The sequence below is a fragment of the Cyprinodon variegatus genome, unplaced genomic scaffold (assembly GCF_000732505.1).
Source record: "Cyprinodon variegatus isolate N-32 unplaced genomic scaffold, C_variegatus-1.0 Scaffold17, whole genome shotgun sequence".
NCBI lineage: Eukaryota > Metazoa > Chordata > Actinopteri > Cyprinodontiformes > Cyprinodontidae > Cyprinodon > Cyprinodon variegatus.
Window position 1 is genome coordinate 181972 of NW_015150470.1, and position 20767 is coordinate 202738.

General features: G+C 36.5%; 1 protein-coding gene across 2 annotated transcripts; it reads left to right on the forward strand.

Moving 5' to 3' along the window:
- The first annotated feature begins 12218 nt into the window (after positions 1-12218).
- On the forward strand, positions 12219-19787 carry LOC107092572 (secretory carrier-associated membrane protein 1-like). Of its 2 annotated transcripts, XM_015387124.1 has the most exons (10): positions 12219-12457; positions 14330-14410; positions 14577-14687; positions 15223-15237; positions 15495-15606; positions 17696-17824; positions 18000-18159; positions 18241-18342; positions 18427-18544; positions 19125-19787. In XM_015387124.1, the coding sequence occupies exons 1-10, from the start codon at positions 12401-12403 to the stop codon at positions 19284-19286; spliced, it is 1047 nt and encodes a 348-aa protein (XP_015242610.1). In that variant the 5' UTR covers positions 12219-12400; the 3' UTR covers positions 19287-19787. The 2 variants fall into 2 exon arrangements, with proteins under 2 accessions (XP_015242610.1, XP_015242621.1); XM_015387135.1 differs by lacking the exon at positions 15223-15237 and having other exon boundaries at positions 12222-12457.
- Positions 19788-20767: the final 980 nt, after the last annotated feature.

Genomic DNA, 20767 nt, shown 5'->3' on the forward strand with positions numbered 1-20767 from the left:
TGGAGACGGATTCATACATAAATTCCATGGAAAATGAATGACTCTAAATGGCAAAGCTGGTATGACAGCCAACAATGATTAGTAAAAAAAAATCCAGGCCTGTTTTGAAGCTGTTCCATCTTTTTAGTCTGGACAGTAATGAAAATGGTTGCACTGCAATATATGTAAATTTGGTTGTAATTTTATTCGATCTATTACTAAGCCTGTTTTTGTATATTACAGAAATAATAAGCAGAGGCTTTACTGCGAAAAAGAAACATGGAAGTTATAGTATGTCCTATGTGATATTCCCCTCTCTACTATTCATCTCTGTAATAGAGATGCAAGGTTTGTAATGCTCGCTGGGAGCCAAGCATGAGATTGAGGATTTCTCACACACCATGCATTATTCATAACCCAGAGCAACAGAGTGTGTAAGATGAGAATTACACAGCATGAAGAGAACAGGGGAGAGGGGGATAGAGAGGAGTGGAGGGGAAGAAGGAGAAAAAAATAGATGAGATACAATGCGGAAAAGAAGGAGATTTACATGGAGAAACCACAAAGCAGCGATTGATAAATCCGTTCATTTCAGGGTTAACACCTGCATTGTTTTTGGAGGTTGAGGACAGTTGGGTGGAAGAAATACATAAACATATTATAGCCCAGAATGGTCAACAATTTGCATTTGCTAAATGTGGGTATAGTGAGTTCTACTTTTATTCTGAGCACAAACAGAATAGCGAGCAGGGAATTTCAGGGTTCGTGTTCAGCCTTAGTCTCCGTAATAAAAAACAGTGGGAAGTGAGGCAGGGTTGGAATTTATTTGTTTAACAATAGAGAAGAAACAACCTAGGAGGGATGGAGCAAAACAGGAGGTATGCCGTCTTCACTGACAGCTTGAGACCAAGAAATTGCAAGAATTATTTCTGGACGGTTAAAAAAAAAAAATTGGTTTTATGTCCGTTACTTTGTTATTACACTTTCAGTCACACGCATCAGGATGTCAAATGGATTTTCTGTGCTTTTTAAAGTTAAATTGGTACATAGAAAAAAAAAAACAAGTATTCAACACTCATTTTCTGATTGTAATTCTGATTAGTAAAACAATAGCCATACAACTTTAATTCTTCCTCTGATGACCCCATTTGCTTGGTCTGAAAGCTTTTTAGCAGGAGACTAATGCTGTTAGTTTACCCAGTTAATGGAATATTACATTACATTTTTTTCTATTACATATGTGAGCACAACTGTGTGTGAGCATCTCCACAGATGCAGCCTTAATGACAAGAATGTGATGGTTACTGGCTTTTTAGCTTCCCAGTGATGAAAAGCCAGTATTAATTTGGGCTACAGATTTCATTTGTTCTGAACAGGAAAAACAATATAAATCACTTTTAGCGTGATTAGAGTGAGAGTTAGATTAATCCAGGCCTGATTAGGGCATTATGCCGGCTTGTTATGGACACACAGGGTGACTGACGGTAATTACTGTCTGTAATAGGAGAGTGCACGTTCAGTCAAGCTTTGAGCCGGACAGTGTGGCTGAATATACGTGTGCAGTTATCTATATGCAGCATGTGACAGTATTGCTTGACTCAAATTAGCAAATTAAATGATTTTTCTTTTTAAATAAACTGTGAGTAGACTTGTCTGCAAGGCAGGGTGGAGATATTGCTAGCTGCTTGCAAAAAAAAAAGACTTATGACTTTGTTTATGATTATAGATATCCTTCGATAAATATATTCACCTGGATAATAAAAAACGATTGGCTGATATGTTTAGCAAATATTAGCTTGCAGAAAACTCCAGAGGTGCTACATCAGCAAATCGAACCTGACTGCAGTGGAAAGGTGTTTGCAGAGACACTTGCATCCAATCCATCAACACAATATATAGACAAAACATTAGTGCAGTTTCTGCCGAGGCATAAACTTGAATCAAGTTACATCTTCATTTATTTCCATCAGTTTGTGTCATTTTCTCTTAAAGACACAAATCAAAATCCAGATTCAAATCTTCACAGCTATGAAATTTTTGTCTTTTTTACAACTTCAAGATCAGCTCATGAGATTTACAGGTCAGGTTTATATGACAGGTTAATAACTAAAAGAGCAGACAAGCTGATGGTAGGAGGGGCTGGATGGTGGATGCATTGTTGATAAGCTGTAAGACTTTATGAAATAAAATTTTCTTAGAAACAAATGAATGAACACCAAATACACAGTCCCTTATAAAATGATAATACTTTAGGTTTCAATGCAAAATATTAAGTCAGGGTGTCTGGCTATCATCTGACAGCATGTTCAGATCTGCTTCACCAACGAAATCTAACAAAACTGCCAATCAGTGATTAGTGTGATTCTTATTATAGCCTTACGATTAATGCTTTAATAATTAACTGATTTGTGAACTTAAAAATATTCTGGCCCAACATTACAGCCTGTTAGGGAGGGATGGAGGGTCCTGTACCGAGGCAAGCAAAAGCCACTGCTCTAGACATGTAATTTCAATAGACTCTGACTGTAAATGAGAGCTGTCCCATTCCTGTAGGTTTTTTTCACATTCAAGGTTTAAGCATGCCTGCATTCTATCCAAAAAACAGAACAAGACTTTGAGCATAAGACACCATCGTCATAAAATTATTTATAATTGGAGAGCATTTGCCTGGTATAAAAGGTTGTCACGGTAAAGTCCAAGATTACTGGTAGGGACTTTCGAAAGCAGTTAAATGCTTGAAGAAGGTTAACTCAGGCCAGGTGATCTGTGTATATTACATTAACAGCTCAAATTGATTAATAACTAGAATTCTATTTTGAATATCAGTAATTGTTTTTTTAATCTTTCTGTTCAATTGGACTGAATTTAATTATTTTGCCTTTTTTTTACAGGTTTAAAAAACATCTGTTATGAATTTTCAGTTTAAAAATAAACTGAATCTAAAATGAAATTGCTTCTAAAATAATTAACCATAGATATAATGGAAAAAATAAAAGGAAGGAACTATTTGCATGTTTTTTTCTAAAAGAGCCATAAAAGTTACCCTGATGTTTTATATCTTCTTAGCAATGGAACAGGGAATAAAGTCTAGAAAGAAATTATTTGCAGACTTCTATAACTCAGACATGGATGTAATTCCACACTTTTCCACACTGATGGGAGCCCTGGGCATGAATTCAGTGATAATACTTAGAAAGGACTCCATACACTGCTGTTATCATCACTGCAGGGAATTTCCAGCAGGTGCAGGGCTAAATATCTTTTACAGTTTGGAAGCAGACATAAGGTACCCAATGAGATGTATCCCATTAAAGGCATGGAAAATAACTAGGCATATTTAGCACCACACTGCACATCTCTCTTACAGCAGCCCTCCCTCTTCCATACTTCTTTTCCTTTTAACCACTCCCTTCTTCCTCTTGTCATTCTCCCCTTCTTCTTTATAGCTGCAATTGCTCATTTTTAATACATCACCACTAAAGTGAAGTTTCACATGCTGTTAACATGCCAAGCCATGTGACACATCCCCCACCCCCGTTGCCTCTTTTTGGTTGCAAAACAATGTTCTAGAAGCTGATTTTATGAGTGCACGCCTCTGCTCTTTGCATGTTTATGTCAAATATTTGGAACAACCGAAATCCATTGACTGAAGCAACATGGATAAATCAAGTCAATTCACAGACGGGAAGAGCAGCGTAGGCCGCAGCATGAGTGGCCCACTTCATGGCTGATGTGAGGAGCACTGCATTATTCAATTAATACCTGAAAGGGTATGTTTTATGCAATATTTACAAAAGCCTCCACAAGTTACCATGCACAGAAAACACACAAAACGTTCCCCACACAAACACAAGGGTTTGCGTTTGCATCCTGGGAAAAGACTGGACTCCCCTTCCATTTTGCCAAATCAAATATACAGTGAGAGCAAGCTAAAAGGCACTTTCAATCAGCCTCTCTGGGTCTGTCTGTCAATCTGGGAACAACAACAATCTAGCCCACTTGGAGTGGTCTAGTCAACATCCATTCCCCAATAAATTCAATCAGAGATGCTTTGTGTGTTTGTGTGTGTGTGAATGTGTGCATGTGTCTATATGTGCGCATCAGAAAGCAAGCGTTTATGAAAGAGACAAGGTTTCTGACACATTGCTTTAGCACAAAAACAACAACAAAATTTAAAGTGACATCTGCATGTATGGAAGAACCTGAATAGCTATACGGCAAAAAAGATGGAGACACATCTGAGTTGGTGGATTGTGCCTTCAGTCCAACCTATTCCTCTTTCAAAGTGACAATAAGAATCTCTAGTTCTCTACATAATCTCAGAAAGCTGAGAAGCAGAGGCAACCGGCCCCGGCTAATGACATTGAGGTGGCGGGCTGCACGCTGGAGTGATTGTCTGACTATCTGAGACCCAAAAGCAGCGTGAGCAGGCTCATCATGGCCCTGCACACTCATTATTTGGCCACAAATGGAAATGCAAATCGTTCGCTTTGCTGCGGACGCCTCAAATTTATTAAACTAAAAGGTTTAATTTCCATTTTTTCTCTGCATCAGCTTTATTTATAAATGTCGTGCCCTATGAAGACCCAGTTATTTTCTTCCTCTCCAGCAGGCTCTTAACAAATCTGCTCATTAATATGGAAATGGAGAATCAATTGCTTTTCCACTGACAGAGGGCTGCTTCCCTCGGCGGCGTGTGTAATGTGTTCTGACTGGTCATCAGCGCAAACAATCTCACTAGCAAACACACAACACATACAGTCGCACAAACCAACACTTTATATATCTGTATCTTAGGCAAGAGAGCGACTTGAAATTGCTGGATTTTATCTTAGCACCATAGAATGAGTTGCATACCGAATTTTCCAGCATATTTAAGCAGTGCCAGAACCCTACCAGATGTTGGCGCATTAATAACCCATAATATCAAGAGCTGCTCATCCAGCCTTTCAGCGCCCTAAAATAACACTCATAGACTTTAATTAGATCTAATTACACACAAGGTTCTTATCTAGGGCAATGTGGTAGTTATAGCATCTGTGACTTTTTGCTTTGGCTGTAATATCAAACTGTGAATTGGATAAGTGTTCACACCCTTTATCTTTTCACATTATGTCACGCTTGCCAGAAGGAGCAGTCAAAAGATCCAAAACACTGTTTTATCAATCAATCAAAAGAATTACCATTAGGGGCATCGATTCTAGCAATTTAAACCTAGATTCAACTCAAGCTGAATTCAGAGATCTGAATAAAGCCCAGGAAAGCAAGGAGCTGGATTTTTTCATTCAAACATTTCAGATAGTTCTCTTCTTCAGAATGTCCACACATATCTCTGAACCTTAGCATCCAATTGAATGCTCTTTAAAATTCCTAAGTTTGGTTCTGTTCAGATCTGTGATCCTCTATGGAACCCAACCACACACTTACATGTTTTATTTCGATTTTAATGTGATAGGCCAAAACAAAACTATGAATGAGTGTAAAGTGAAAGGAACATAATTAATTATTTCAACATTTATCTTTTGGCATAAAAAAAGTGTTGTTTATAAATGTATTCAGCCTATTTTTACAATGATTAAAACAAAATTGTGTTTTGCCAGCTGCCTTTAGGCAAGGCAAGGCAATTTTATTTATATTACACAATTCAGTGCATGGGCAAATCAAAAGTGCTTTACTTGAATTAGATAATAAAATAGAGGAAAATAAAAGCAGAATAAAAAAACATTGCAAAAACATTTGCAAAAAAACGAAATCAATTAGGGTTAGATTGTAATATGTAAACAGCACCAGTTCAATTCATCATTTCAAGTGTGTGGTAAAAAAAAAAAACGTATTGGCCAGACAATGAGAACATCAAAGAAGAGGTTCAGACATCAATGGTAACTCTGGAGGAGTTTCCAACATTCATAACTCAGTGGGGAGAATCTTTAATAATGACAACAATTAGTTGGGATTTTCTTAATCTGGCAAAATTGTTCTAAATTATGTAGGACTGTTTGATTGTTAAAAGAAAATAATAATAATAATAATCTATTTTGGGGCATGGTAGAAAAAGTGTGTTTTGATCAAATGCGGAGAACTCTGGATTACATGCAAAACACTATATGGTGGAAAAGTAAAATTCTGAAAACACTGTCTCTATGTTGAGACACCGGGATAGTGTTGGTCAGATTTAATAATTAGATCGGTGCAACAAAAACGTATGAAAATTCTGGGAGTATGTTGGTTAAAAGCTGTAAAAGGTTTGAGGTTCACCTTCCAGCTGGATAACACTCAACAACCATGCAAGATTGCAAAGAATGGTTCAGATTAAAGTATGTACATGCAGTTATAGTCCAGACCTAAATCTTATAAGACTCTATAAAAAAAAACTGTTTTTGTTTAAAAGAAACTTTCCCAAAAAAATGACTAAACTTAAGCTTTTAATAAAGTAAAGATTAATCATTCACATATTGTCTTGATTAAGGAGGTTATTACATTTTCAAACCACACCTTTCAGAGTTGTAGTTTAAAACATTTTGAAAAACATATATTGCTGGCACTTATTATCCACCACATGCAATCTAAACTATTTACACTGTAGTGCATTGTTTTAATTTCATAAAAAAAACATGAAAACATTGAATGGGTGTGAATTTGTTAGGCACTGTTTTCCCTCTATTCTGTCTCTNTATTTACACTGTAGTGCATTGTTTTAATTTCATAAAAAAAACATGAAAACATTGAATGGGTGTGAATTTGTTAGGCACTGTTTTCCCTCTATTCTTTTTCTAATCCCCCAGTGTTTTTGTTATGTCTTCCTTTTAGTTGACAGCAAAAGAGCAACTATCCACTCCAGCCTGCAATTTAATGAACATTTCTAAATGGCCATGACCAGCCGGTTAAGAGACTCATGTAGCAGCTATTAACGAAAGTGGCTGTTTCCATACAGTATCATGTGTAGAAGCAGAGTTAGAAAGGGAAAAGAAAAAGATTATTATTTTTCACACTGCGCTATATACAGTAGATGCATGCACACATTGCCATAACCTAGCATGGCTTGTTTATCTTTCGCATTTTGCAGCAAACAAACCATGTGACGTAAATTCAACCCACAAAGCAGAGCTTATTAGTGATTCAAGGTGTGTGTGTGTCTGTGTCCTATTAGGAAAATTCACTTTCACTCAAGGTTTCAGGGCTGCAGTTGCAGACCACTGGCCATTGATTATTCATAGAGTCTGTGATTGGGTCCATTAATACAAGATTAGGGAAGGAACCGATGCTCATTTTCTCTCTGTTTGTGTGTGTTTTTGTGATTTAGTTTGTGTGCTGTAGGTGAATTGTAATAAAGGTGCAGTTTGATTCATCCAGAGGCTATAAAGGCAAAACATTATACATGGAAAATATATCAAAAATAACATCAACAGGTTTCAAATTCAACTTATTAACACAAATTGGGTTTGTTTCATTTAGATGATGGTGTGATAGACTGCTGTAAACCAAAACGGCGTGGTGCCTTTGTTTAGAAATGAGCACCAGCATTCCAGCAGAGAAAGGGAATTGTTTAATCTCATACTGTAAGACTTCCACCCTAATAGCATTTGTTCTTCAATTGGAACTTAATCTGGGTAAATGGTGCTTAAATGTTTAAATCACATTTACAGGCTGTCAACTGATCTGATGTTCTTCACATGGTCACCCTTCGTTTGAATGAAAATAAATTGATGGCAAATGAGGAAAGATTCTGCAAAGTGGGCAGAAGAGACAAATTGCATTGTAGCTCCCCCAAGTGGGCATTGAGGGCAAATAGATAAATATTTGGAGCCTTTGAGAAGTAGCAAGGTTTTCAAAAGAGGCCTTTGACAACTTATTTCATGGACAAGTTGATAAACAGGGTAACCAAAAAGTTAAAGGAACTGCATCAAAGACTGAGGTCACTATTCTTCAAATAATAAATGCAGTCTGGGTTGCTTCTTCAGACCACTCATGTAAAAAAATGAGCTGCTGACATTTCATATATCAAAGTCCTCATCATTATTATCATCATTACCATAATCATCACTTTCATTTAACACAGGGGATGGTGGTTGAATATGACTTTACAAATTATAACATTTACAAAATGGCTTCAATAAAGAAGACAATTTATTTTTATTTAACATACAGCAATTTCATAATTCAAAAAAAAAAAAATGTCTGTTCTTTTCTTTCATTTAAAACCTAAAATATAATGACTGATTTTTCTATTATCAGTCAGGTTAGAACCCAGCATGAGATTTTTAAGACCTATAAGGAGCACTATAAAACAAGTTAGTTACACAAAAACATTGAACAAATACATTATAATACAGAATTGGTATCTGCAACCTGTCAAGATGAGGGAGGCCATTGTGTTTTTAATCCAGAAGAGGAAAGATTATTATTATTTTTTATGTTATTCAATGATGCTTCAAACAAAATCAAAGGTACAAACTGTTTCTGGCTTGGGCATAGGTGTTCAAGAACACATTAACTGGGGACAGAGAACTGTCCCTTATTTTATTTCTTTTTATTGTCTTGTCTATTGTTGAAAAGACTGCCTTATTAGGAATATTTAAAACTGTTCAGTCAATTAAAATTTATTCAAATTTAAATCAGAAATACTTTATTAATCCTAAAGGGAAAATAGATCATGCCCCATAAAAAATCAAAAGGTCTTTTGAAACTTGTATATGACAGTTCATCCATTATGGTATCAGTATCCCAAAACTTTTCATATGAATTTACTTCCTCCATTGCAATCAAAGGCTGATGGGGTTTATTATTTGTCACCAACTAGTTTAGTACAGACCAGTTTCATTTTTGCCGAGAAGAGCGTGATAAGTCTGATGTATAGAAATATCTATTCTGTTCGGCATTCAAGATTTAAGCTCAGACTAAATCCCAAAGTAGTGACAAATAATGCTTCACCTTCCATTTGATGTTCCTTATATGTGCAGGAGTGTAAATTATTTGGTTTCTCTAGCAAGAGACACAAAGATAGCTTAAACAGAAGAGACCCACTATCAGTCTGGGACTGTTTGTATTCCTGTGATGTTGGACTTGAACCATACCAGCATCTCTCTAAGGGCCAGGTTTCCTCTAAGGGCCTTTTGTGGGTTAAGAACATGCCCAGCAACATCTGCACTTCCATTTATAAGTTCTTATAAAAATTAGAATGGACCAAAGGGCGTCCCTCTCATTCTAATGTCCTTCTATAGGGTGCTAACACCTGACTGCATCTTCGTGTTAGTATGTAATAGAATGAGAGCCGTTAATAAAATGGGAACAAAAATACCCTCTATTATCTCTATTATTCCTGGAGGAAACTGAACATTCCAGAGACAACAGAAGAACTACAAAAAATATCAAATACTCCTTCCAATGGCTCATCAGGGCAGACTGATGCCTTTGAGCAAGTATTACATTTCTAGGAGTCTGTATACTGTATCCTCGATGACTTTCATTTTTATCCCTGGTCTATCAAAACAGCCAACTTACTGCTGTTCTCTGAAGTCTTATTGAATACGTTTTTTGTGACCAGGGCAAAATCGGTCTGCTGTTACTATCATCATTGCAACTCCTCCACAATTCTTCAATTATTTTCACTCCTATCTATATTATTACTAATCTTTTCTACATTGTAATGAATTTAATATATTTGAATAATGAAGGAATTAATAAAATGCATTTTGAACAAATAAATATGTGATATAGTTCATTTTATTCCTCCTTTTCGTTATACCCCATTTCAAATATACATATTTTAAAATATATCTGTTTCACAATATATGCATATATAACCTTGCATTGTACCCTCCTTGTTTTAGTGAATCTGCCCAGGATGTTTCTTGACAATAAATTGTTTTTGTCTTTAAACATTATTTGAGCTTTTTGAATTTAAAAAAACAATAATTTTTATGAAAATGTTATTACTGTGCTCCCTGAATTCTGTTTGGTTGTTTTTTCTTGCAGTGTGCATATAGGCTGTAGAGTGCTTTTATAAATATATCCCCGAGACACACAGGATGACGGATATTGCAAAAACAATGAAAAATGTATCTCTTCATTGCCCTGAGATTAACTACCCCTCTTTACAACCCTGCAAGAATAGCTGAGGGTATGATGATTGTGACAAGCAAGGAGGACAAAAATATGCTCTTTCCTGTTTTTTCTCTGTGTCATCAGTTGTTTGTTACAGTGTTGAAGTCAATTACTCTGAACATTTTGTGACAATGATTGGATGACAGAGAAATCAAAAAGACAATGTCATTAACTCTATGCTCAGGTTAACAATCTACATGTTTTTCAGAGACCGATTTAACAAAGCAGATTTAACAAACTCAGACTTAAATCCTCAACTCTATATTGACCTAGCCTAAGGATGGAAATTATTTTTTTTTGTTTTGTTTCACAACAGCTGGTGTGAGTAGGTTCACTCAAAGTTGAGCGTGTGCATTACAACTTTGAAAAGTCATCATCATCAGCTGCTAAAATCACATTTCTAGTTGCAACTGTAACAATAGATTTCCTAAAAGACATTTTGCAGAAACAGAAATTATTTTAATTAATTTAATAAAGTTTTGTATACCTAAAAAAGTGGCCATTTAGACATATATCAGCTTGACTGAATATGTATTTATGATATCTGAAATACATTTCATCCTAATCATAATAATACAAATTATGACCAGAAACAATCAGAATATCCATCCATCCATCCATTTTCTTACACGCTTGTCCCAAGTGGGGTCACGAGGGGTGCTGGTGCCTATCTCCAGCAGTCAACGGGCAAGAGGCGGGGTACACCCTGGACAGGTCACCAGTCCATCGCAGGGCAACACAGAGACACACAGGACTAACAACCATTCATGCACACACTCACACCTAAGGACAATTTAGAGAAGCCAATCAACCTAACAGTCATGTTTTTAGACTGAAAGAGTAACAATACCCACAAATGTAATAAAACAACTGAACATAGTAAAAATATGCAGCATTTAATGTATAATCCCTCAAACATAATAAGCTTCCCACAAATGTAATAGTCACTGCCTACTAAAAGATGGTAGAGTTTTTGAGTATAAACAGCCTGTTTATGGTGATGTGGGGCTTAGTATTATGACTTGAATGCTTGTTCTTTTGTGCTGAATACCATTGTGCTCTGACAACAGAGTGATAGTGGTTGAACATCATCCTTGAGAATTTTCTGGTAGAGATAATGAAACCATCTGATTCACTTCGAAGGCAAAAATCGTAACAACACCCCTACGCTTTAAACTCTAATCTGTAGGCCTCCCAGATGAATTATAGGTGCTCTCTATGAATTTAGGTTATATTTTTCATGATTCTTTTCTTGAACCCAGAATCTTTTTCAAATATGTTTTAGAAAGAAATGTACGAAAAAAAATAACTTATTTATTTCAGTTTAATATGGTATAAAATTCAGAATTCTGACTTTAATCACAGAACTCTGACCTTAATCTTAGAATTCTGACTTTTTTCTCAGAATTCTGACTTTAATCACAGAATTTTGACTTTAATCTTAGATTTCTGACTGTTTCTCGGGATTCTGACTTAATCACAGAATTTTGACTTTAATCTCAGATTTCTGACTTTTTTCTCAGAATTCTGACTTTAATCACAGAATTCTGACTTTTTTCTCAGAATTCTGACTTTAATCTCAGATGTCTGATTTTTTTTCCTCAGAATTCTGACTTATTTCTCAGAATTCTGACTTTAATTTCAGAATTCTGACTTTAATGTCAGGTTTCTGATTTTTTTCCTCAGAATTCTGACTTATTTCTCAGAATTCTGACTTTAATTTCAGAATTTTGACTTTAATGTCAGGTTTCTGACTTTTTTCCCCATATTAAACTGAAATAAAATAAAAAAATCAGTTAACTTTTTTATTTTTTCAGTGGCCCTAGATGAAGAAAAAAAGTATATGTAAGGAAAAAAACAATGCATAGGGCCCTACTGTGCATTTTGTGTGTGTATAGGGGGAATATCTTCATCATAATTTAGGAAACTATTGTAGAAACAAAATCATAGAATGCTGACCTTAAATGAACTGGCATTCTGGCTAGTATGATCAAATAGGCAGAAAACAAAATACACAAAGAATAAACGTCCTATGGACCTTTTTGCAAACTTGCTCTCTATGGTTCCCATGTGGTGAACCTGCTCAGATGGTCCAGGCATTGTGATGCTGTCTGACTCCGTGACGCTGTTTATCAGCATCCTCTCAGCTGCTGCCATTTTTCTGCTACTGGCTAACTTGCTAATCGAGAGCTCTCCATCTTCAGGAGGAGGCAAAGAGGGCTGCCAACAACAATAAGGGAATTTGAATCCGAGGCGAAACCTTTCCTGGAGGATTGGGGGTTTCTCTAGTAAAGAAGACAGTCGTTAGAAAGGCGATACGATGTCTGATTTTGACAGTAATCCGTTTGCAGACCCGGATTTCAGCAATCCCTTCCAGGTAGCTAACATGGCTAGCATGGTTGCTGCCCATTGAGCCCACATTATTTACCTTAGCACCAAGGCTAATAAGCTAGACAGACAAGAAGCTCCTCCAGGAGTGTCAAATGCTATCTTATTTAATGATAATATAATGGTTTAAGATACGTTATAAAGTTATATCTCAGGCGATATTGCCGTAAATAACGTAATAACATCTGCAGTTGTATATGTATGCTAGCTGTGTAAAGTAGCTTTAACCGTCGCCTGTAAATATTTGCATAAAGCTACTTTTTTTAGAGGAGAATCTTATTTCTCATCTTTATTTAAGTTTAATGTCCGTTGCAACATTTTTTTTTCTCCAATTGTAGATGGGAGGTAGGCCGTAACAACTGGAAGAGCAGAGATGCAATTAAGCTCAAGCGATTTTATTAACGAGATTATTACACACAGCAATCCTCTGGACACATAAGCACCTGTGGTGTCGACAGGATTTATTTTAGCGTTTATTTTAATGTTATATATCTATCAAGCATCTAACAAGCTTTGTAACTGGATCATATAAATTAGCAAAAAAGTTTAAATAAACAATTGACCATTTACATCTCGTAGATAATTAAAAAACCTTTTAAACCTCATGAATCGTTGTCGTGATGCTTTCCACTGTTTTAAAAGATGGACCTTTAGGGAAATTTTTTTTTCTAAATAAATAAAGATTGTTTAATTTACCTATAAATAATTATTGTCCTCCTTGGGCTGAATTAAATGGCCAAACTATAATAAAATATTTGAAAACCTTTGACTTAACATAAGTGATATTGTTTAACTTCAAACATGTTTTTGATCATGCATATTTGTTAATTATCTATTTTAGTTGAAGCCACTAATGTAAATGCACAATAAATGTTACTTAAGTTAGACTTAGCCCAAACTCAACAACTAAGATATACTAAATGAAACAAAAGTTTTGATTTTTGCCGTACAAATTATAGTTAAATTCTATAGGAAATTTCAGCATAAATGAACATAATTTGCATGTAAATGTTCCTCTGAATAATTTTAGACTATTTGCCCTTGAAAAGCATAAACTAGCAGATTATATTGTTAAATGAATAAAAAGAAATGGAGTATTTTTTTGTTTAACTATGTTTGTGCGTCAAAGCCAACTGTATTTTAATTAAATATTTTTAGCACTTATAGCGGTTGCAGTTACACAAATATTTATATACATTTATTGTGGATAATAAAGATGCATTGATCCAATATTGATATTAGTATTGCTCTTAATATTCTAGAAAATTCCACATTGGCTATCAGTGAAAATCGACCCGATCGATAGGGGGAGATCCTATCCAATTAATTTTGTAATACATTTAAGAAAGGTTAAAATTATGTTAAACAACTGTAAAGTCAACCCTTAATAGCCTTTGTCTTTAATTTAATAAATGCAATTAATTTGGAGCTTCACAGTTGCACATTTGTTTTCAGGTTTGGAGTTTGTCCTGTTAACATGACTTTGTTTCTCACATATACTAATCTCAAGTTGCCTTTTGATATATATGCGTACATAAAACATAGCATGCTTGCAGAAATTAGTTTATGACAGCGCCTCTTGAAAAGTTAATACTAATGATGAATACATTAAAGCAAACAGAGCTCTGGTGTTAGGGTTTCTTCTGATCTCCAAATTGAAGTCTCAGAATTAGTTCAGAAGGGAAAAAATGTGGATCAGTGCATTATAATAATCTAATTTCTGTTTGGTGAAGATGTTGACCTACGCCTAGAGGAGCACCCAAACAAGTGTATTTGCTAGGATTTTAGTTTTTTTTGGGTTATCTTTTAGAAGAAGTAGATTCCCTCCCTTAACTCCTGTTTGAACCTTTGTACCTTGTAGGATCCTTCGGTGACCCAGGTGACACGGTCTGCCCCTCCTGGTGGTCTGGAAGAATATAATCCCTTCACAGACGCTAGAACGGTTAGCTTCAGATTGTGCATGAGAGTGTGTGTGTCTGTATTTTAGAGTAACCTAGTTTACTCCTGTCTTTCCCCTGTCTTTCAATCTGAAGGTAAAATGACATAATATTTTGCGGTAATATTCAGTTGCATAGGTGACATTGTGGATGTCTTTTGCTGGTCTGCAGGCGGCACCTGGAAATGCTCCCAAACCTACACCTGCCCCTTCCCAAAACACGCAACCTGCCATCATGAAGCCTACAGAAGAGCCTCCAGCTTATTCACAACACCAGACTCAGGTAATCCCATAACATCATCACTGCTATGCTCTGAGCCACAGCTGTATTTCTTTACTTTCACTGCAATAGATAAATAATTCATCACTCACTAATAGATAAATGTATATAGATATATTTATTGTAAGCCGCTTTTTCTTTAGCAGGGTTGCCAAAGATAATGGAGGACTCTATGTTCCCCCGCCCTGATCATGTGTTTTAATAATAGCACAATTTTACATAAGTCATTTTTTATTTGGCTTCGAATAAAGAAAGAACTTTGTTCTTCTCTCATTTGCAATCAAGTTAAGAGATAATGACCATTCATCTCATTAAGTTATGTCTCCTCTACAATTTAAACAATCATATTGTTCTTTTGCCTCTTAAGATGAATAAAGTCCTCCATAGTTAAAACCACATTGCAATGGTAATCATCTGATTATTTATTTAACTTAAAATCCTACATGTGTATCTTTTCACACAACAGAACCTCCATCTATTCATTTGATTAATTTTCCTTGTTGTTCTTTATATACTTTTGTGTTTTCTGATGACCCAGCCGCAACATAACGAGGTACAGTCTTTAATCTGATGTTTCTATTTATCACAGAACAGTGATTTAGGTTTATCGACTTCCCCTTTTTTTTTTACCTTTAATTATCAGATGTCGTTCTTAAAGATAGGTTAATACTAACAGAGATGTGCTTTTCTACTCCTTTTCCAAACTAACATAACATTTACCAAAATTAAAGATGGTGTAAATAATTGTATTATTTTAAGTAGGTTGCAGCTTTCAGGTGTGAATCATACAGGCTTTTCTCTGTCTTCCAGGACCAAGCTCGTGCTCAGGCTGAGTTGTTGAGAAGACAGGAGGAGCTGGAGAAGAAAGCTGCAGAACTTGATCGTCGGGAAAGAGAGTTGCAGTCCCATGGAGTTGCAGGAGGTTATTCAGATTTCCATCACTCATCCATTTATTTTCCTTGCAGCTGAAACTGCCCTTAGTGATCAGATCTTATTTCATTAAAGTTATTCAGCGTACAAGTAATTCTGCAATTAAAAAAATATTTACTTTGCTTTAGACTTGGGAAATAAGTTTAAATAACGCTCTCTATTAGGGGTACACATTCCTAAAATGTATCTTAGCTCTGTTTATTTAGACAAGTATCCTTAGCTTCTATTGATAATAAGCTTTTAGGTGATAAGAGATACATTGGTTATCACCCCCAAAATGTATTTAATAAGGTGTAATTTTGCCTGCATCTAAATCTCTGGTATAAGCAAGCTGTTAGAAACACCCCTGCTTCCATCTGATTCTGTTTAAAGTTTTTTTTAATCTGTTGGTTAATGATAATTGGTTCAATTATTCTCATACCAATAGTAGTTGAGTTATTCTCTATTTGAGTAATATCACTTGATCAACCTTTTTTAACATTACACACTACAAAATGAGTGGCAAAGGTATGATTTATTCTGATGTGATATCGATTAATATCAGTATCGTTAAATGCCTGAAGTTGCAATATTGGTATCGCATCAGAAATAAGAAAGTTGTATCAAAAAAACCCTACGTTGATCACATAGATTTAACGTGTTTAATCAGTTATTAGAAGCTATAAATTTCTAGAGCATGAGTTATCATGTTTTGTTTTTGTTTGGTTTGGTTTTTTGGGGGTCTATAAGGAGACTCATCACAGTCTGCCATGCACTTAAAAGAATTTGGTATTTAATTTAGTTTATTATAGTCCTAATTGTTACTCCAAATCTGTTATGATGTTCTATTAGTGAATATGTGTAGATTAGAAATGTATTCAGAAAAATTACAATCTAATTCAAAATATACATTTTCATTAACTGTACACTTCAGATAATTTTTTTTTCAGTTGCATTGCCATTACAAGAAAAAAAAGACAGGGTTGAATTAACATTTTGATTTTAAAACCAAACTAATTAAAAAGAATTTGCTGACTGAGCTGTTCATTGAAATTTAGCTGTATTTCGTCTATCTATGTTTGACCACCTCGATATCTCAGAAATAATGTTTGCTTAAAAAAAGCTAGAATTTTGTCTTTTAGAAATTTGAATAAAAGTTTTAGGTCTCATTCTTTTAAAACACATTAGTATTTATCCATCTATCCATTTTCTTCCGCCTTATCGGGGGCTGGGTCACGGAGGTAGCAGTCTAAGTGGAGATGCCCAGACTTCCACAAACAATGCCTCCAACTGCTCGGGGGGGACCCCGGGGCGACACCAGGCAAGCTCAGAGACATAGTCCCTCCAGCATGTCCAGGGCCTTCCACGAGGCCTCCTCCCAATAGAACATGCCTGGGACACCTCCCGAGGGAGGCAACCATGAGGCATCCGGAATAGATGCCCGAGCCACCTCAGCTGGTACCTTTCGACGTGGAGGAGCAACGACTCTACTCCGAGCTCCTCCCGGGTAACTGAGCTCCTCACCAGATCTCTTAAGGCTGGTTTATCCTCAGAAACCAGGTCGTCTGCCTGTGTGTCACAGTTATCTACATCCGTTCTACTCTATGCGTATTTCCTGTTTGGTACCTTACCGGCTTGTTTTGTTTGTTGAAGACCGAGGTGCGCGAGAACGTTGGGACCCTTTTTCCACCTGGATCCTGCTCTTTTTCACCCAGTTGTCTCTCCGTTTTCGCACAAACTTGCCCCTTGCGTTTTTCCACTTCCTCACCACCTCGGCCGTATCTAGACCCACAGCTAGTTCGTGATTGCCCCTCTTGCATTGTGGCATGGAATAACAGTGCAGACCACGCTTCAATATCGGGCATAAATCAAAAATATCTGCGTCATACCTGCGACACACTGCTGCGGGAGTATAACCAGCCTTTAAGGGTGTGCCCAGCCCCCCTGCGAAGGAAACTCATCTCGGCCGCTTGTATTCGCGATCTTGTCCTTTCGGCCATTACCCAGATTAGCCTTCATATGCCTCATAAATCATAAAATGAAATGTTATTTGACATAAAGTAATATTAATTATCAAAACACTGTCTGCTTTGCTCATACAGGCCGAAAGAACAACTGGCCTCCACTACCAGAAAAGTTTCCTGTTGGTCCATGTTTCTATCATGATATTGCTGTTGACATTCCTATAGAGTTCCAAAAGACCGTCAAGATCATGTACAACCTTTGGATGTGTAAGTTGACCATCAACCTCACCACAATACAGGATGTAAAAATTCAATTTAGTAACTTCCTTCAAAGTGTTCTTATACACATAGGGTTAAAACTAGTTCTAACAACTGAATAATGCTGTAAGTATATCTTACTCTTTTCAGTTCTTGCTAAAGTTTGTGTGATGTGACATACCAGTTCATGCAGGTACACTTTTTGTGAACATGTTTGGCTGCCTGGCATGGTTCATTGTGGATGCCAATCGTGGTGTGGATTTTGGCCTGTCCATGCTCTGGTTTCTTCTCTTCACCCCTTGTTCTTTCATCTGCTGGTACAGACCACTTTATGGGGCCTTCAGGTAAGCAAGATAATATGTCATAATACTTAATGTTTCAATATGAATTATTTCCTAACAGCTCCTGTCTTCTTCTCACTTCAGGAGTGACAGTTCGTTCCGCTTCTTTGTCTTCTTCTTCATCTACATTTGTCAGTTTGGAGTCCATGTTCTACAATCTATTGGCATAACAGGCTGGGGAACATGGTAAGTATGTTGTGCCATCACTGATCTGTCTCTCTGACTGTTTACAGAGTTCCTTAAAGCTGTCTTTGGTTTGGTTTTTGCCAGTGGCTGGATTGCAGCGCTAACTGGTCTAAACACCAGCATCCCAGTTGGCATCATCATGTTACTGATTGCAGCTCTCTTCACTGCGCTGTCCGTGGGCTCGCTCATAATGTTTAAAAAGGTAACAAGATTGCCATTTAGAATTGTCACACTGTTTAAAATATCTTCTTAATTAGGATTTTTTTTAGGTGTTTGGAAATTTAATCTCTATAAATCATAAAAGTTTTCATAAAAAATAAGTGATCAGCAAAGGGTCCTATATGTGACATCTAATACTTCAGAGTACTTCTCAAATATGCTAATTAAATGATAGACGAATCATCGTGGTAGCTTTCATTAAATGATTAAATGACACACAGATGGCAGCTAACGTCTCTGCAGACCCCACACACCCTGGACACAAAGTGTTTAGACTTTTACTTTAAGGTGCTAGGGACATTTACTTTCTCCAGTCTTTCTCTTTGATGAACATAAAATTAAGAGTCCCAAGATTACAAGAACAAACCTGTTATTTTAAAAGTGTTGTGCAGAGTGTGCTAAAAAAATATTTCATTCCACAGGTGGTTCATTTTAGATTATCTAAAAATCCAATTTTAAGCACAATGCACTTCTGTCTCTCTCTGGTTTCAGTTTCATTTCATTGTGGATAGCATGTAAAACATCCAGAGACTTATAACTGTGCTTATCTCTGCCTTTTCTAGGTTCATGCACTGTATCGAACCACTGGTGCCAGCTTTGAGAAGGCTCAACAGGAGTTTGCGACCGGCGTCATGTCAAACAAGACCGTTCAGACTGCAGCTGCCAACGCTGCTGCTAATGCTGCAACCAATGCTGCTCGCGGGGCCTTCAAACCTCATCCATAAACATGTTCCAGGCACAGATGCTCACGAATATAACAAAACACACACAAAAACAACTACATGGAGGCGCTGAACTCTGGTCCCGGTGCCTCTCAGATTCAATAGAGCATATTTATGAATGTTTCCCCTGCACATTTATCTTCTGAGGTGCGAAGCAAAATAACAGACGAGTTACCAGAGTCGATCATCTTCACCTAAAACCTAACATCAGTGAAGACACTATGGAATTCACCCTATCAGGTCACTGTCCTGTCATGTCAACAAAGCGATTAAAGCTGGGCTTTAAATGTGTGTAGTGAGCGATCTGATTCTGCACTGTTATCCACTTTGGTTCTTTCCTCGTCCTTTTGTGCCCTTTGAGACGATCCTAGATGAGGCAGATGACACAGACGCTCTAGCCCAATTTGTTGTGGTGATGACCTCCGAACAGCTACCCGCTGGATCAATTCAGTGTTAGAGTTATGAGTTGTTAGAATCTTTTTGCACACAGTTAATTTCATTTTCGCTTTTTTTTTTTTTTTTTACAGATGGATTTCAGTGCAATACTATATATTTTGAGCAAGTAATGGGACATTTAGGACTTAAAGGTAATGTTTGCTAGATGTAGCAAGGTGATAACATTCTTAATATATGAAAAAGCATTTCAAAATTATATTACTTAAGTCATGTCCCAGTTATAACTCTCAGTTCTGCTCTGTGTGCTTCTTTTGTTCGGCTGATTCAACTCCTTACCCTACCTATACAGCATGATGGCAATAGGCATGCTAAACAGAAATTACAGACAAAATCTTTGTTGCCATCTTCAACTTCATTTCCTTCTATCAGGCTCCACGGGTTGCTTGTTGGGGGAACATCTCCATTTTCTGCAAAAAAAAGTGTATTACTGTAATTCAAGTCGTGGTTGAAATATCCAGGTGTATTCAAAGTGGGTAAGTTCCAACAGAAACCAATGTACCCCTTCATTTTTTTTCGATGGCATTAACTCATTACTACAGTATGTGACCCTCAGTCGTTTTTGTATCTGTTCTCACTTGTTAGACAACTAACGCTGCTAATAACCTTAGAGTCGCTTGATCCTGGGCTCTTGCTTTCCTATTAGAAAAAAAGAAGAAAAAAAACAAGTATGGAGAGAACTGAAATGCCTTTTCTCTCAGGAGAATTTTTTTATTTTATTTCATAAGACTAACCTGCACATATGTTAAAATGAAAAAAGAAACCTGAAACTGTTTTCATGTACACTACATAGGCTAACAGTCCATCATTTGAGCTGATGTTTCTCTGTCTGTGTTGAATTACAGGCAGTAGAAAATTAGTACCCAGAATAAACCCTAAAAGAAGAGGGGACTGAACCTGATGCATACTCTGTGCCATCAACACGTCTTTATTCACACTAAAGTTGTACAGACTACTGTCACCAGAGTGAAACATGGATCTGCGTTTTTATCCTTCTGTCGTGCTTAGGCACTTCACATAGTGAACGTGAT

What these genes read in the sequence shown, in the direction of transcription:
- LOC107092572 (XM_015387124.1), top strand. Translation starts at nt 12,401, where the DNA reads ATGTCTGATTTTGACAGTAATCCGTTTGCAGACCCGGATTTCAGCAAT. An exon ending in CATGTACAACCTTTGGATGT is followed by an intron (nt 17,825 to 17,999) that starts GTAAGTTGACCA and finishes GTGACATACCAG; the next exon opens with TTCATGCAGGTACACTTTTT. An exon ending in CGCTCATAATGTTTAAAAAG is followed by an intron (nt 18,545 to 19,124) that starts GTAACAAGATTG and finishes TGCCTTTTCTAG; the next exon opens with GTTCATGCACTGTATCGAAC.